The sequence below is a fragment of the Antedon mediterranea genome, chromosome 2 (assembly GCF_964355755.1).
Source record: "Antedon mediterranea chromosome 2, ecAntMedi1.1, whole genome shotgun sequence".
Lineage (NCBI taxonomy): Eukaryota > Metazoa > Echinodermata > Crinoidea > Comatulida > Antedonidae > Antedon > Antedon mediterranea.
In genome coordinates, this window is record NC_092671.1 from 3,744,487 (window position 1) to 3,762,678 (window position 18,192).

At 32.6% G+C, this 18,192-nt stretch overlaps 1 protein-coding gene across 1 annotated transcript; it reads left to right on the plus strand.

Annotated features, from left to right (window-relative positions):
• Nucleotides 1-12,916: 12,916 nt before the first annotated feature.
• LOC140039516 (achaete-scute homolog 1a-like) lies at nucleotides 12,917-14,494 on the plus strand. The gene is made up of 2 exons (XM_072085125.1): nucleotides 12,917-13,555; nucleotides 14,088-14,494. The coding sequence occupies exon 1, from the start codon at nucleotides 13,008-13,010 to the stop codon at nucleotides 13,536-13,538; it is 531 nt and encodes a 176-aa protein (XP_071941226.1). The 5' UTR covers nucleotides 12,917-13,007; the 3' UTR covers nucleotides 13,539-13,555; nucleotides 14,088-14,494.
• Nucleotides 14,495-18,192: the final 3,698 nt, after the last annotated feature.

Below are 18,192 nucleotides of genomic sequence, written 5' to 3' on the forward strand. Positions count from 1 at the left end.
GAACGTACGTTCATTATAATAACACTGCTTTGTATGCTTTAAAATGTGATATTCGATAAACTTATCAAATTAGTTTTCTTTAGAAGTTATTGAATTACCAGTCAATGTGTCTACGGTGTCGAAATGTTGAAAGATCCGAGTGCTGGTACCAATTATAAAAGGGATAGATAAAAACAAAAACCGCTGGGTTTTCATTCATTATCTTTTATTAATTTATTTTATTGGATGAATATTTATTGGGGTCTGTGATCTCTTTTCATTGAAAGTATGTTGCTTTACGCAATAGTTTTATTTAATACATCCAAATTTGTGGATAGTTTCGCATCTATCGATAAATTGAAAACGCCGAAAAATTAACGCACGCGTACAGAAGTCGTGACGCGCGCGTACACAAGTTATGACGCGCGCGTACTAAGTCGTGTCGCACGCGCACAAAGTTCGCGACTCTCGCATTTAATAAAAAAAATGATGAGCACGTTATGTTTGTGTCTCTTAGTGAAAAATTAAAATTTATAAAGATCACACATTTAACACTTTGACTGCCAAACACGAAGATCTTCGTTTTTGGAAACACAACGTTTGACTGCCAAACACGAAGATCTTCGTTTTTCGCGTTTTTTTACGAAATCCGGTAGATAGGTTAATTATTGGTATATACTATAAATATGAACACTATATTCGGTCTGGACCGTCAATATTTTACAATTTGAAAGTAACTAATCTGGTTACGAACGATTGTCAAAATGGTACCTGTCGAAATAACAAACACCGCGCATCACAGTAGCGCGTAGAGCGATGGCTTGGCGCATTGTGTATCGGTCGCGCGCTAGCTATGCCGCCGAAGCATTACAAAGGTTTTGTGGATTGACATGTTTGTTTGTTATCTGAATAAAAAATAATGGAGTCATTTTCAATATGAAGTCTTTAATTTTATTATTGTATGTATACCCTAATTGTTTTGGTGTTTTACTGAAAGTGACCGAGTTTCACGAAACAAACTTGTTTTGAAATGGTATGGATATTATCATCAGTTTACTATCTAGGCTAGGCTAGTAGTACTAGGCTAGCCTAGGCCTAGGCCTAGTCGTAAAACGGTTCCGGACCAACTTTAGGCCTGGTTAACTAGGCCTGGTGTCTTTACTATGTGGATTTTGGCGAAACATTGATATAAGATTTATGATTTATAAAATGTAATACATTTTTCGATAGTGATAACTTATTTTTATAGGCCTATCGGTGCCGTGTAAGTAACTTTTTCGTTGTTTGTTGATCTCACCGGGCGATATTTTCATATTGTAATGTCTTGCACAAAATCGCGAATATCTCGACTTTCTTGCGCGAAACTACGAAAAACTCAAAAAGTGGGTTACTTTCATTTTACTATTACGATTTACATATTGTGATTTAAAAATCGTTCTTGATACCATTGTAAAGCTAAAATGTTTATGATTATTTTAGTCTAAATTAAATATAAATCAGATCACATAAATGGTTTCAATCAGCTTTAATATAAACATCGAATTGGGCTAAAAACGCTGGCGGTGGCAGTTTCTAACTTGAAAAACCTCTGGCAGTCAAAGTGTTAAAACCATTATTAAAATTATTTATTTTTCTTTTTGTACTGTGTTCTGTACAGTTTGTCTTTTTGTTTATTGAATAAAAGTGATTGAAACAAAATTATGATTTACTTATTCTTATACTTAAAATAATATTAATGCATCCTAGACCCATAGTGAATCTGAAATAAACTTGTTAACTGTTGTTTGTATTTATTGTAATACAACAAGAGTGGGAAACTTAATTAATTAGACTGGGCGTCGGCTTCTTTCAAAAGCTAAAATCTTTTCGTTTTCCTACAGTATTTAATGAATCAATTATTGTTTAATTAAAATACTTATTTATGAGGAATGTGCAGATTTAGTGTCAACTTTTGTAACCTTGTATCATGACAAACGAACGAAACAATTGCTTTTTTAAGAGACAATTTCTTCACTCTTCTCTTCTGTAATGTTTGTTTTATGCGATTTTTGAACTGACGCAATGAAACAAAACATTTCTGGAATAAACATAGAAAGCCACATCGTGAAAAACGGTTTAGTCATTCCGTACTTGCTAATTATAATTTACAAATTAGGTTTTGGTAAATACTAGAGCTGAGTTACCGACAGAACAGGAAACCATCAAAGTAATAGTCTTTTAGTTTTAAGACTATAGTTAATCCATTATTTTATCAATTCATTTACACCATTTTTTTTACGACATGTATTTATTTTTCTTCCGAAATCTAATTACATCTTCGGGGTTGTTTTCATTTTATTGCTGTTTTGTCTGAATCCTATGATCGCTGTGAATACCGTATTGTTGACCGACAAGCACGACATAAAAGGCGGCACGCGCGAGTGTTTTTGTTTCTCTTTTATTCATTGGATCGTATAATCTATTAATTGAATGAAGAGTTTTTAGTTTCTTGATTTGTATGAAGCAAAGAAACTAGCGATGTATTTCCTAGGTGGGGAGTCGCATTGTTTCTTTCTACTCTCGTTATATTGTCTAGGTAGGGGTCTTGATTGTAAATTATTATTGTTTCTACAAGATAATTAATCGCGTGTACTGATGGATACAATTCGCGTGGCTTGGCGGACATTCAACAATAAAACTATTTTTCATGTATATTGCATCATTTATATAATTTACGAAACGATAAACAAGTTTTGTTCAACTAAAAAAAAACAGGTCAATGATTTCAATCAACCACCAGTTTGAAGGTATACTGTAGTAGAAAATAAGTAAAATAAATAGTAAAATTTAGGCCTAGGTAAATTTATTTGATAAAAGAAAACATGCTTTTAATAATATCACTTTACAAACAAAGATATTTTTATTTGAAAATTGTATTTGATTGTGTTTTAAAATCGCTACAGTTATATTTTAGTAATGAATGTTTTATGCATTGGCAACTTTTAGATATTGACACTTATCTTGTAAAATTGTTTATTGTATTGTGGTTTGTGAAAATAGTTTTCAAATAAAGTGGATCAATAAATCTTTACTCCGACCATTTAAAACAATATTTTTAAATCGCTTATTCATTTTGGATTGTTTAATGTAAATTATAAAGAAATACTTTAGTAATTGAAGAAAACATCTTAAATAAAAAATGTAACTATGATCTATTCTTTGTTGAAAATGTGTGAAATAAATTGTATAAAACTGTATTATACATTATTATATTATAGAAACATAGAAAAATGTGGTTAGGCCTACACACTGGAAACAAAATTAAATTGATATGTTTACCTAATAATTCGTTAAATCTGTTTCGTTTATTTGAAACATCAAACAGATTCTTTAATATTTTGTAAATAAAGTGCAAGGCATAGTATATCAAAGATAGTATTGTCTCCCAAAAATATAAAAAAAGATTGATAAAAGCAGACATTGAATATTCCACTTTGCCGTGTTAATCAAGTTATTAACTTCCATTAAAAAAACGAAAAAATAACGATTTCACTTAAAAAATTACAAAATAAACGGTTAGGCCTAAACTTAACCAAACAAAATTGGACCAAAACAATTATTTTCCTGAAAATAAAATAAGACAATTTTGCTAGTTAAAAAAATTACATTTATTTTCAGGAAAATAATTGTTTTGGTCCAATTTTTGAATAAAAATATGTGTCATTAAAATGTCATATTCAACAACAGAAATAAAAGAAAATATTGTACATACCATCGAATGTAAGTTGTAATGGTTCCAATTATTATACATCGCGTGTTGATGTTGTTGTTGTTGTTGATGTTGCTGGTGTTGTTGATGTTGTTGTTGTTGAATCTCCTGCAACGCCCGTTGTCTCTCGTTTTCTTCATCAACCAACTGTTGCAAATGTAAGATATAATTTATTGCCGAACGTAGAGTTTTAACTTTGGAAAGTTTCTTATTTTTAGGCTCTGTCGGGATCTTTTTTCTAAGCCGTAAGAAGCCATCGTTGACGAGCTGAACACGTCGCCGCTCGCGTGCGTTTCGCCTAGCGACCAGGTGTGGTTCTTTATCCTTAGCACTCGTTGCCGCTGCTGAAGATTTCTTTTCAACATTTTCGTTTCGATTGGATTTGCGACGTAGTTTATTCATCGAAGATGTTTTTGTTGATTGCTTTACTGTCTTTTCGATGGAAAACACTTCGGTTGTAAGTTCGTTTTCGCGTGAATTTAATTTGACTTCAACGTTACCATTTACCTTCTCGATGGCCATTTTCATTCGATGTATATCGCTCGCAACTTTCTCCAGATAAATCAAAACAGTATTACCGATAGTCTTTAATGCGGATAATAATTTTCCATTACACCTATCAATGATTTTAATTATGAAAATCGATAAAACAATATCTTTACCTAACACAAATGTTTGCTAAATCTTTTAGGTATACGTTTACTGTGGATTCTCGTCGCTTACTGGCATTTTGCGCAAATTTCCGCATCTTTATATACAACGGTGTCAATAAAAATATCTTTAAGTTTCAACAGGCGATTTTATGGTCGACCAATGATGGCATTCAGTTTCAGAAAACTCGTTGAAATTGTTTCTAATTGTGCCGTTCCCGACATCCTTCGTTTCCTGAATAAATCACTAAACCTGGATGATTTTAATTACTATATCTCAAATCAGGCAAGGGTTAATTTCCTAAAGTTTTTCATTGATACAATTGCTGTTTTGGTGAATCTATTGTTATCATTGCCATTCACACATTATTTTGAACTGGTTATGCGTGCGCACAAAAGCGCTTAAAACATCACATGTATAGTAGAACAATTGTAATTAGCCCAACGGCAAACTTAACTCCCCTCTGATTCGCTTAACACTGACGGAAATTAGACGGCTTAGTGAGAGAGTGTGTATATTCGAATTAATTGATATAAATACATAACGGCTCACTAGCTTGTTGATACATTGCCAAACAGGTTTATTGAAAATGTATAAGAAAACCAGAGATACCAACTTAGAACTTCTAATTACGAAGTATTCGGATTGTTAGCCGGTTAGATGCAGTATGCGACAGTAATTTGCAGGCTTGTAAGTGCGAGGGTATGCATGAACTTGGCGAGTCGACGACAGGTGCTTTTATTCAGAAAAGAATCTGATTTCTTTAGCTTTAACGATAGGTAACCTTGCAAAAATAGATGTCATTTCCTCTCTACGTAAACCTAAACAAATAATTGATAATACTTCGAGTCGAAATCATCTGCTTCTTTATGATAAATACCTTCATCAACATTTACACGCAAACTAAGACGCAGCGAGCTATCGTCTGCAATAAAGAAAATATTTTAATACACGGCATAAAACAAATTATTACAATTCTGGAGTATTAATACAATTTAGAAAATGTAATGTATCACCTGTTCTAATAAAAGTTCAAGAAACTTCGTTTTCACTGAATTCATTTTCTGTATTTGTGACTGGCCATTGACTGATTTATTCGGATAATTTATGAAAACGCGAATAGTAAATACAATTATGAATAGAAATTCATTTGGGGGACTTAGACTTGCCCCAAGTCTGTAGTTTTTTTTATGTTAGTTCACTAGTCGGATTTTTGATGTTTGAAAACTACAGTTCAATCTCAAGTAGTATGTAAGAAACGCCATATAAAAAACGCTATATAAAAATTGATCTTTTTACTAATATTATAAACTCCGCCTAGAACCCAGAATAGTGGGGTGCTGTGTACTGCCTCGGAATACGACTAATATTGTCTACAGTGTTTAGCAGGTACCTCTTGGTTTAAACTTACGTAATTAGTTATTTTTAGAATGTTTAGTACCTTGACGATAGCACCATCGGATATCCGATTCTCAGTGATGTATCTCCACGTTGCGCAATACATCACCTTTGTGGATCACATGATTATGGTTAAGAGTCTATGATACATCATATGTGATGTTGTATCAAGGAATTTGACTATGCAACTGAGTAGAATACCGAGAATCGACTACGTCGACAGCACTGAAGCTGTCGCGTGTCGTCAAATAATTCTAAAAATATTAATGCTACAGGAATATTACAGATACTGAAATCGACCTATAATATAAAATGGGGTTCATATTACAAACGTCTTCTAGGTTCAAATGTACTAATATCTTTGCCTTGTTTTTATCCTAGTTTCGGCATCAATTTCTAACAAAAATAAAGCCAACCCTTAATACTGATATTCCCTAGTGGGATGGGGCACCTTTCAAATCTTTGTATATACAAATTAATGGAAGCAAACTTTCCAACAATATTTAGGTCACGTTACTGTTTTCTGCTCTATTTAACACAAGTCTTTTTCAATTTACAAAAAAAACGTCTTAAAGAGTTTTGTAGTTTATTTAGTTTGTTGGTACAAAAACTAGGCCTAATTGCCGAAAGCTTAATATTTAAAATTCTTAACTTATGTGACCTGAAAACCAAATTGTAATGATGATACGACAGGTTGGTTAGCGTTTTCGGACGAGGAGAATGTTAGGCTCTGACCAGGTAAAATGATTATCCAGCTTCGGCGATCACCCTTGTCAGCGACCTCTAATAATCGGCCACCTCTCGTAAGAGATAGCTTCTCATAATCGACCACATTAAGCGACGACCACCTCTCTTAAACAACCACTATCATCTCTTGTATCGACCAGACCACCTATCGTAAGCGACCATTTTATGTAAGGAAAAAAAAATTATCAGTCAGAATTAAAAAGTACTTAAGTGCATGAATGATGCTTTATTTATAAAACTGGTTCTTGTCTTGTCATCTTATGTGACGGACTTGTTTGCTTATTTTTCTTTGGTTTAAACTTGTTTTTGAAACAAGCTCAATCGATCCAACCCCTGGAAACTAACCTGCTTTATGATATCATTAGATACATTACTATAATACGTTCGATGCTGCAATACACTGCTAAAATAGCCGACAATCAGTATTACTTTTATAAATACAAATAAGCCAGCACATTTTGTTCAGATGTTTTATATTTGTTTCTGTTGTGTTCAATACGTAAGGTACGAAGAAAAACCGATGCCTCGGCCAAACATGTTTTCCCATATGAAGTTGACACGGGTACCGTAATAGAAAGTACCTTGTAATTGGGACTGTACGATCTGGGGACGTTGAGCCGTTGGTTAAACATAAAGCTCCAATTATAAAGAACCGAATATAAATACATTTGACAAGAAACACAAATACACTTATAAAATCTCAGGTTTTTCGAAATCACCACCACCAGAGACAATAGGCTTTTGTCACTAAGACATTCAACCTATACAAACAATAGACGAAGACGTGATTTGAACGAACAAACAGAAGATGTGCGCACAAAGGCGTAAAATACACATTTTATATAAAAAGCGGGAAAATATTATATCTTAAGCAAACAAAGTCAAGGTCATTAACACTTATCATATGAAAAACATGCATTCTTCAAGATCAAAATATCTATTTAATTTTTTGGATAATTCATGGCTTGTGATTGGTCAAAATACTTTGGATGCGCTGTCGTTGCATCCAAGTGGAAATCAGTGGTATGCCCCCCCCCCCCCCATCTCCCGTCTTTCTTTCTCTTTTTATTATAAATATTTAATCTTATCTTGCTAATTTTCTAACGTATAAAGTGTATCCATGTTTATGCTCTGTTTTGTCACGTTTGACTTAATAGATGAGAAAACCCGGATGTAAACTGTAATATACCACTTACATTTATTTTTTTCAATAATATATTCAACCCTAAGCATAGTCACTTAAATTTTACGTAATACTGAATTAATGCAACCTAGCATTGTATATTAAGGTGCACTTGAATGGAACAATTATATAGGCCAACTAACATTGTTAAAACACTGCTTAAATTGTATTGGTATTTTGTTGTGCATAAGGCAGAACAACGACATGTTGATCTGGGCCTCCGTGGTTAAATAAAGTTGAATTGAATTACAAATTGCGATCGGTCACTGAGAGACTACAAAGTGTCTGTTTAATTTAGGAGTTTAATCAAACGATATCAAACAATTAATTGAAAATATACCGTACGGGAATTTACAAGGTTTTGCTTAAATTATAAATTACAGGACAAAAGTGAATGCTAGAAATAATGAAGTTCATTTTTTGTAATTTTTATTTTTAAAAGCAGTTGGGTCAACAGCATTTGAGGTTTGCTGCACTATACATTATCCACCTCGGAAATCGTACGATATTATGTATAACAGACACATATTCAACTGTACTCAAAGTAGTTTTTAACTTTAGTAATTTTTTTCTCCCATGTCTTTGGAAATTACTATTTTAAAACGTTTACGGATTACCCTGAAGAAGAAGATATCTGGCAAACTACATAATTATAATTTCAATGTTGAACATTTTGTTCTTTTTTTATTTACATTTTGTATTTTTATATATTTTTTTTGTATTTTGATATGTAGCCACCACTTAGTTTTCCACAATGAGGGATGAATAACATTTTACTGTAACTTTGATTTGTTGTTCATATATTGCTGTTTGTAACTTTTTTGCCAAATAAAATAAAGTAAAAACAAGACCTACAGTTTCGTGTCTCTCAACTGCAACCGTTCTCCCTCGCATGGGTTTACTGTTCATGTTATGCATATAAATATTTCAATCAAATATTTAATCCAAACTTTAATAGATAGGAATTCTATTATCATTTATTTAATTATTAATATCACTTTTTATTATTTAATGATTCTACTAAGGTACAAAACATACCTAAAAATTGTAAGATTTTGGCAAAGTCTTGTATCTATCTTGTATCTTGTAAATCCAATGATTATTAGTGTGTTTTTTTTTTACCATTATACGGGTGTTGTTCTTAACCGGTATGTCTACCTCGCTAGATTTTAACAACTGAACCGTTCCTGAGGGCCAATCTTACAACTGTGTGACTCGTTCAAACATCAGTGAAATGTCTTGATAAAAGAGCTGGTTCCACGTGCCTGTATTGTTCAAGGCACGCTTACACTAACGTCTCATTGTGTGTCCAATTCAATAGTACAACAAAATACCCTACTTTCATGCACTTAATGACCTAAAATCCCCAGTCAGGTAGCCTAGCGAAATACTGAGACCGCGTTTAGTGTCTCACAAAGAAGGTAATACTATACGCAACAAAATGTATTAAGAATAAGTAACCCATAGTAACTTTCCCAACACTTTCACAACAATGATCTCCATAACAGTTTGATGACTCTATTTTTTTATTTGAAATTTAAAAAATAAACAAATAAAAGCAATTCAGTTCTGTATTACTTTTAATATTTAGTAATACTTCGGTCGAAGTTTTCTTGTTTATTAATTTTGGTTAAATATCACTTTCATGAGAAAGCGTACCACTGTTAAAAAAAAAAAATTATTGATTTTATAATCAAAATGTATGAAAGTGGATCCGGCGATTCTAGAAAAAAAAAAAAGAATTATAGATGAACGGTAAAATAATTGAATTGAAGGAGTGTGGATCGTGCGAGAAGAAGGAGATACATAATATGGAGGACAAAAGATGAAACGTATAGTATAAACAGTGTGGGGAAATAAAACAACAACATGAACAAAAAAATAGAGTGAGGAAGAAGAGAGAAAATGAGCAGAAGAAAGAAAATGGAAGAGTGAAGAAAAGAGAGAGAAAACAAGCGGAAGAAAGAAATGGAAAAAGTAGGAGAACAATCGAGGAGTGAGTTTTGGGAGAAAACAGTAAAGGAGACAAGATGAGGTATAATTGGCGCTAAACCCGACTGCGGCTCGTGGCAGTTAACGGTTACACCGTATTGTCATCGTCAATTAATGTATTCGAATTGGATAATCCTCTTAATGTATTTTGGCCTATTGTCAAATTTAAGGTGCTAAAACTTTAATTTTAGCACCTCATAGATTTCTAAAACACTTTCTGTTTAATAAACTCCAACCTGATTTTAAAATGTGTAATGAAAACAGGTAACCACCATTTTAATAATCTATAGGCCTAAGTTATTGAGAAATTGGATAAATCAGCTGTCACAAGATAGATTCTAACTAACTATCGCAAGTCATCTGTTGAAACTCTCGCTGTATTAAATACTTTTACTACATGTAAGGATAAAGATGTTTGTGTTTAATAGTTATTTTATTATAATATATTAATATAGGGCCTATTATTTTTTATATAATTTTGGTGCAGTTGTTATAGTACGGTAAAAAAAACCATAGGCCTATAATAATAGGCTACACTCTTTTGATGCATCATTTGCATTACGACAATTGTACACTGGCCAAACGACAATAAATGAATAATATGATGCTATTGATAGTATTGTAAAAATGTGTTTTATAACTTTATATTTAGGCCTAACAGTGGTAGGTTGCGTTACACTATATAGGCCTATAGAACGAAATCGTATTTTTAAAAACCATAATATTATAGCATTTAACGGTTACAAACAAAGAAGAACATAAAAAAGTCAACTTGAGATTAAAAAAAATATATAAAAGAAGTGACAAACATGATGACTGAATTATATAAATGGACGTTAAGCCGAATATGAATGAATTAAATGGTTATAAAGGAGGAAAATCGGCTTATCGCGTGCCGGGATTTAATTACAAAAAACACACAGTAAAATCCCTATCCTTAAGTGCAAAATAAAATAATAAAATGTAGTGTTTAAAACACGTCTATTCATTTGATTAGTTTTATTGAGTGGTTCATTTAGTTGGCATTTCGAAAAGAACCGCTCAAATCTTAGCTTGTATTATTGTTTTTGAGGATTAAAAGAAAACCTAAGCTTGTGAGGCTTATGAATGGGGTTTGTGATTGTGGACATTGGGATCATCGTTTCCAAAACGAGCCTCATTAGGAGACAATGCGCCGTTTAACAGAATAAAGATGACCCGCATACAGAGCTCACGAAGAGTAAATTAGTTCTATTATATTTTGGTCTAATGAACCCATAAAGCGAGCTAATTAACATGCCGTTCGCGCGTCGTTTTATTTATTAAAGGACCCCGCTTTTTTGTAGATTTGTTGTGTTTTGAATTTTGTAGGAGTGTAAGGTAAACCATGCTATCAGCGAGGAGTATAGTCTGCTCCATTGTTAAAACACGTGTACTTTGATTATACGATAACTGTTTTTCATATAAAAATAAGTACAGTTATGAATCAAGTTGTACTTCTACACACCATGACAGTATACACAACGTAAAGTACGTGGAACTAATACGCCTACAATCAAGTATTTTAGGCTCTACAAAAAAGTCAGATTCTGATAAATACGGTACGTCACGACTTGTGTACGCGCGCGTTCATTATCTGATATATACGTTACGATTTTTGTACGCGCGCGTTCAATATCTGAGAACTATTTCTTTTTGTTTTAATGCTGAAAATATTTCTTGTTTAATTTCTTGTAGATTTTGTAATCGTAGTTCGTAACTAATTTTTTTATTTATCTCTTTCGGATCGACCAACTAGTATTTTTCGTATCTGTGTTGCCTCGCCTTGTCCTTTATATCTGTTTGTTTTGTTTAGGCCAAACATTTAATAAAGAATGAAACAAATTTTGGTTTGTGTTATCAAAAAGTTATATCAATAATACTTAGTAATAAATTACAATTAATTGGTGCCTTGATCATTTTGTATGTGGATAAATGGATTGCGCCCTCTATCGAATACATTATAAAACACTTCATTCAAACTCATGGAGGTGTAAGTTAGGTAAACAACAGTTTGCTCTATTGTTTAATATTTAATCAACTAAATTTAAATGAATGATCAAGCAACACAAACAACAATTACCGGTGTAAAGAATTATGAGTATAAGATGGAGTATAGCGTGGTCTAACACATAAGAGGCATAAAGAACACAAACACATAATACAAACAGTACAAAGTTTTTGGAATATGATCTCATAACACAAATAACAAAAGTTTTGGTAATAAATGGCCTTTAACTAATAATAAGTGGAATGTGCCATACACGAAGTTATATTGAAATCACTGTATACATAACATATATTATTTCTCAAAAAAAGTACCGTAAGACATACTATATTTTTTGTTATATTTCTCAGTTCTTACGATTCATTTGTAACTTATATATATTTTTTATTTTTAACATTTTCTATTAATTTGAACACACTATTATTAAGAGATTTATTATTAAGGTATAGTAAAGGAAACTTAGAGCGGCGGAGGCCTAATAAAAAGAGCATTGGTTCTTTATTTAAAGAACCGGGAGGTTTTGACAAACGGCATGACTTATTATTTTTTATTCAAACACAAAATAAGACTAGAATTTTTGATATTTTTAAAAAATTCATAAATATTTAAATTAGTTTGTTTTTTCCTATCGAATAACCAAACATGCAAGAGCTTTGTTGCAATGTAAACGTTAAAGTTATTGAACTTGTGTTTTGAGCAACAAGTTCAAACTCATGTTAAGCCATGGATAACCCATTGGCCATTTCTCGACGGGTTTTGGGGGGTGCGTACGGTCCTGGATTACTGGCTTCCTGAATTAAGACCAGGGCAAGAAAAGTGGTGATGCTAGATCAGGTTACTAGTTATACTACGCATGTATAGTGCTAGAAACAATCGGCCTAAGTACAACGCAAATAACCTACGGCTGATTAGTTCTTCCAGAACGCTTAACCTTTCTGAAATCCTCCTGAATGACAGCCCACCGTACGCTACAAAAAAAAAAACATTACGGAACAATTGTTAACGATTGATGTCGAAATAAATCAATAGGCCGTGGTGGGACGCAAGCCTCTGCACCAGTAAACTTCCACAATTAATAGTCTGCCACGCGAACGGTGTTCGCTGATTGGTTGATAAGTACAAAAGGGCGGGGCGTCATGGTTCGGCACGCTTTCTCGTACCTGAATACCCCGAAATGCCTTTATTAATCGAAGATCTTTCAAGAGTTACCATTTTCAAACTTCAACAAGTTAACTTCGGTTTTACCTCTGCGACGTCCCAACTGGGAACAATTCTGAAACAAAATGGAAATGGAAAATTCAACAGTAAAACTTCTTGCCGCAAGTTGTAAATTTTTAGCAATGAACGCAACGAGACGTCCTACAACTGTAAAACGGTTGCAGAATCATCCTGAAGCACATCATACCGAGATGGTTAGATGCAAACGAAGATTAAATTACGGAGGAATTAACTACACCATGTCACATCAACAAACGGCATCCGTAGCAAGACGAAACGAAAGAGAACGAAATCGTGTTAAGCTCGTTAACACCGGATTCGACACACTTCGTCAACAACTGCCGAACGGTTTGGAAACGAAGAAGATGAGTAAAGTAGAGACATTGAGATCTGCAGTAGACTACATTAGACAACTCCAGCAATTACTCGACGAAAACGACGCCGTCAATGCCGTATTCAATCCATCGTCGGCATCACCGCCAGATTCGTCCGTAGGCAGTGCATCACCGGCGCATTCGTACGTTTCGGATCACGAAACTGGACCGTTAACACCAGAAGAAGAGGAACTTATGAGTTTTGCAAGTTCTTGGTTTTGAACGAGTCTATCCAAAAGGTGAGAATTTGTTTCATTATAATTTAATCAAATTAATCATTTTTAAAGATATCAACATTTTGTAAAATATGCTTTAATTCGTTTACACTTAAAATTATTTCGTTACGTTCTATTTTCAAATATAATTTTAAAAGTGAAACGTTACTTATTTAATCCGTTAGAAGCATATTATTAATAACTATCAAAGTGGAAAATTTAAGAATATGCGTACGGTTTAAACGAAAACAAATTTCTTTAAGTAGGTTCTTTGAAATAATTGGTTGATTACACGTGTAAATAAGAATTGCTAACACAGTCACGAATTCAGTTCACCGGAATTTACACATTAATTTGTACCTTAATCTAAAATTCAAATTTCGTTGAAAAATAACTTTCTGTCATCACAGACGATAAAAGATTACGTATAATTTTCTAACAAATTTAAAATTACTAGTAAAAAAAAATCAATTTAATAATTAAAAAAAATGAACAGAAACATAATATTTAATGCAATTTTTATCTAAATATATTTCTTTTTTTTCTTTGTTTTCAGGACAAGTTTGTGTACTTAGTCCCTGGGTAAGAAGTTAAGCCGCCGTCGCGCGTACACTACGTGGTGGGCGTGGCCTCGCAGCTCTAATGATCACGTGAGGTAGATGATCAACGAGGACAAAGCAATGACAGGCCGAAGAAGATAGCTGATCAACCAATCAAAATCAGCCAAGCGAACAAAGAACTTAAACAATTAAGTTTTACTATTGTTACGCGCCAACTTCAGTTATTTTTTATTAATACGAATTAAAGTTATGATTTAAAATCATCTTTAATGAACAATAAAAAGTAAATTAATTAAAATAAACAACGTCAAATCAAAATGTATGTTAAACATTTAATTTAGAGATCCAAATGCGAATCTTAAAAATACGCTATTGTAATTACTGTGCTAAATTGTGGTATTCATATTTTTTTCATATACTCTTGTTATGTGTTTGGACTCCTTAACAAGGTCACTTACTTAATTTTTGTTTTGTATTTTTACTATTAACTACTTAGTACTTGCTCTATGCAATAATTAACTATTCAATCACTTTCTTCCACCTTACTTTTTAAAAGTAACTTGTAAATTTAAATCTTTTATCTATGTTAATTTTTAACAGTTGTAAATATTGTACATAATAATATATTTTTTTGCTATTTCTATAACAAGTATCGTTGTGATGATGAACTGATAATTAAGGTACTTAATATGCTATATCTGTCTTCTAAATTATATAAGATTAAAATCTAAGATTTCTACTGCGGGCAGATATTAGACAAAAGAATTTAATCACAGAATGGTACTTTTGTATTTTCATACAATCAGAGAAAATAAATTTATACAAAATACATTAAAAAACTGTTTGTATTTTTGTCGAATGTGTGAGTTGTGAGAGAATATGACTGACAGATGACGAATGAAAAAAAGACTGAGAAAGAAACTGTTTAGAACGGTGACTATATTATAATATATATGGCATATTACAGCAGTTCATTGTCTATTAAGACAACAGTATGATTATCGGATGGAGAAAGCATGGCTGAATTTAAAACCTGAGGCAACAATAACATTTGGATTTATCATACATAATAACCCCTCCTTTTGAAAAGTCCTATTCAGGAGCTATTTAGGCCAGCCTCTATTCAAGGAACATCCCCTTTCCCGTGAAACGAGCGTGGAAAAATAGCCCTGTGTGTTAACACTTAAAAGGCAAACCCAGTTTTAGCCCGAAGATGTCCCCTTAACAGGGGTTCTCATGTGTTGTGAGACACTACAATGTTGATATAAACATAAATAAACGAAACTTTCATATATTATAATATAATGTGTTGAGAGTACACAGGGAGGAAGCGGGTTTTCAAAATTACTATAATGATTCGAATAATTAAAAATTGATTAAAACTTTTTTAGATTTCTTGGAAAGACAGCTCCCATTGAATTATAAATCATCATTTTGAAAAATGTTACAATTAATTTGTATCACTCTCTAAATTTATATATATTATTCAACATGCTATATTTATATGCAATGAATTTGCGAAATAAAAGTTTATATAGGCATTTATAGGCCTATATATTAAAACGATAGGCATATAACATGACGAAAGGATTTCCCCTGTATAGGGGTTGTTCGTGGTAGTGTGTTATCATAATTCAGTATTTCAGTACTGATAGACTATATTATGAATGAATTATAAATAAAATATTAAAGATAAATTGTTTATTTTTTAATTTTAGAGGATGGAGTATGCGGGTAAAAGTACAGACTCTTCAAAAACAGCGGGTAACGCCTTCCGTATTATGGTATTGTACGGACGGTCGGTGGGTGGACGCATCGTTGTAAAGGGACGCCTCCTAATGTTTGTCGGCGCGCGGTATGTGGGTAGGTAACACCCATTTTATTTCTGTTACTACGACCCGCCTTTCCGCCGGCAAAGTGATACCGTATTCCGTTAGCTGCCTTCCGCTAAGTTTTTGCGGGTATAGGTTAATCCATAGAAAAAAGTTTCTCCGCATGGTAAATATTGTATATATGGCATACACTTCTTCATAAAGATAAAAAATTGCAATAAAGATGGATTTTTAATAGAAAATTGAAAAAACACAGTTCAACGGAGTTTATTTACTCACGAACGATCAAATTAGTATAATTTAGCTGGAAATAATTTCAACCGTGGTAAAATGTGACCGAAAACAACACGAACAAAAAAAAATATTTCTCAATTAAAGCAAAATCGATAATATCGTTTTCTCATTATATGTCCTGTTATCGTTAACCGGCAATCGATATCATAACGTTTGGCGCCATGTCACGTGCACGGTATTGTTGATATTGTTGTTTGGTTGACTGGAAAAAACGTGAACGAATATAGATGCTTGTACAGCTCTGTTATGCTAAACAAAATATTAAATTAAAAATAAACTATCATGACTATTTATAACTATTTCAAACTGTGTTATATGCCTATGCTCTTAAAACAATAAATCTGCCTTTTTAAATATAATATTAATTTTAGTAGGCTATTGGTTTGAAGGAAATAAATATACATTCATATTCCTCATTGGGATGTCAAGAACATGTATAGGCTCTCAATAGTATTTTTATCATAAGGACCTCCATATGCCTAAATATAAGCCCTAATATTTTTCATTTAGTCCTACACAATCATTAAGGAGGGCTTGGTAAGTAAGTATATTCTTTATACTAACCTCCCGTAACCTAGAATTTTCTAAATTTCTCGAAGCTCGAGTCGAGTGTGAAAATGAATAACCCAATAGTAACGAATAGGCCTAGTGCACAGAATAAATATTGAATATGTCCGTGGAAACTAATCCACGCTGGAAGGGCCTCACGGCTGACTTATTGACTTACAGATTAGAAAAAACTAATAATAAAGGAATATAAATGGCACTCTGCCAACGAATAACAACTTTATTGATTAAAGATATTGTTTGTTAAATTATAAATGAACTTTACTCCGAGTCTTTGTTTATGCGTGGAGAGTAAATAAGGAAATGGTTTACATTTTAATTTTTCTACTTCTTCAAGATAATTTTTTGTTGGATAATAAAAATGGCCTCTCATCGTTTATTGCACCCATAAATATGAAAGATAAAGATGAATACAAATTCAATTTTGAATAGGCCCCTTTTTAAAGTATAAATTTAGTTAGTTACTCAAAATAACGTTTAAACCCACAAACTGTACTTCCAACCGGCTTCCGGATGAGCATTAATTAATCAGTACCTGGTCCAATTGAGGTCAAAAACTATTACTGTGGCATAAAATGTCCTACGTAATAATGTTGTTTTTAAGGGGACAATATCAAAAGATGTGGACATTATTAGAGAAGCCTATTCTTATTAACAACAAATCAGCAACATTATAAGATGGATTTTGTAGATTTAATTAAGAGGTTACCTTTAAATGTGATTTGATTTTTGTATTTTTAATTGATTATTACTATGTATATTTGAAAATGTATTTTCAGTCTTTGTTGAAATTGCCCCACGTGGGATGAATAAAGAATTTGAATTGATGCAACCTATCAAAGAAAAAAATGTTCAATAATGTGTATATTATATGACCGGGTGCCAGTATACCGTCATTCCACACCGTGAAGTAGCCGACGACATGATGTTACTGACGTCACGTTCACTCAAATTGCAACCAACATACATTTAATATTTATAATATAATCGAAAAATACCTGTAACTGTAACAACAACGAACCTATATTAATTAATAGTATTATACATTTTCTAAGAATTGTTTCGACATTGTATTATTGTTTATACGGGCCCATAAGTTCGTATTAAAATGATTGGTCTAAGTTCTACTTAGAATCGCTGTAGTTTACTGCAGTACGAACAATCCTCAATCGATGATATATTGGTTTTCTTCCAGGTTCACACGACCTTGTTAAGCGGAAATGCGATGAAGTATATAATTTTAGTACCCTTATTACGAGAACATTAATTTCATAATTCAATTAGGCCTAGACCACTCACTTTATATAAACTAATATTAGGCCTATCAGCATTAAAACCGTATCAAAAACACGAACGGGTATTGGATGAATTTGAACCAACCAATACTAGGCAGTGTATAGTAATTAGC

Bases quoted from the DNA above. Each gene is read 5' to 3' on its own strand.
- LOC140039516 (XM_072085125.1), top strand. From the start codon at position 13,008: ATGGAAATGGAAAATTCAACAGTAAAACTTCTTGCCGCAAGTTGTAAA.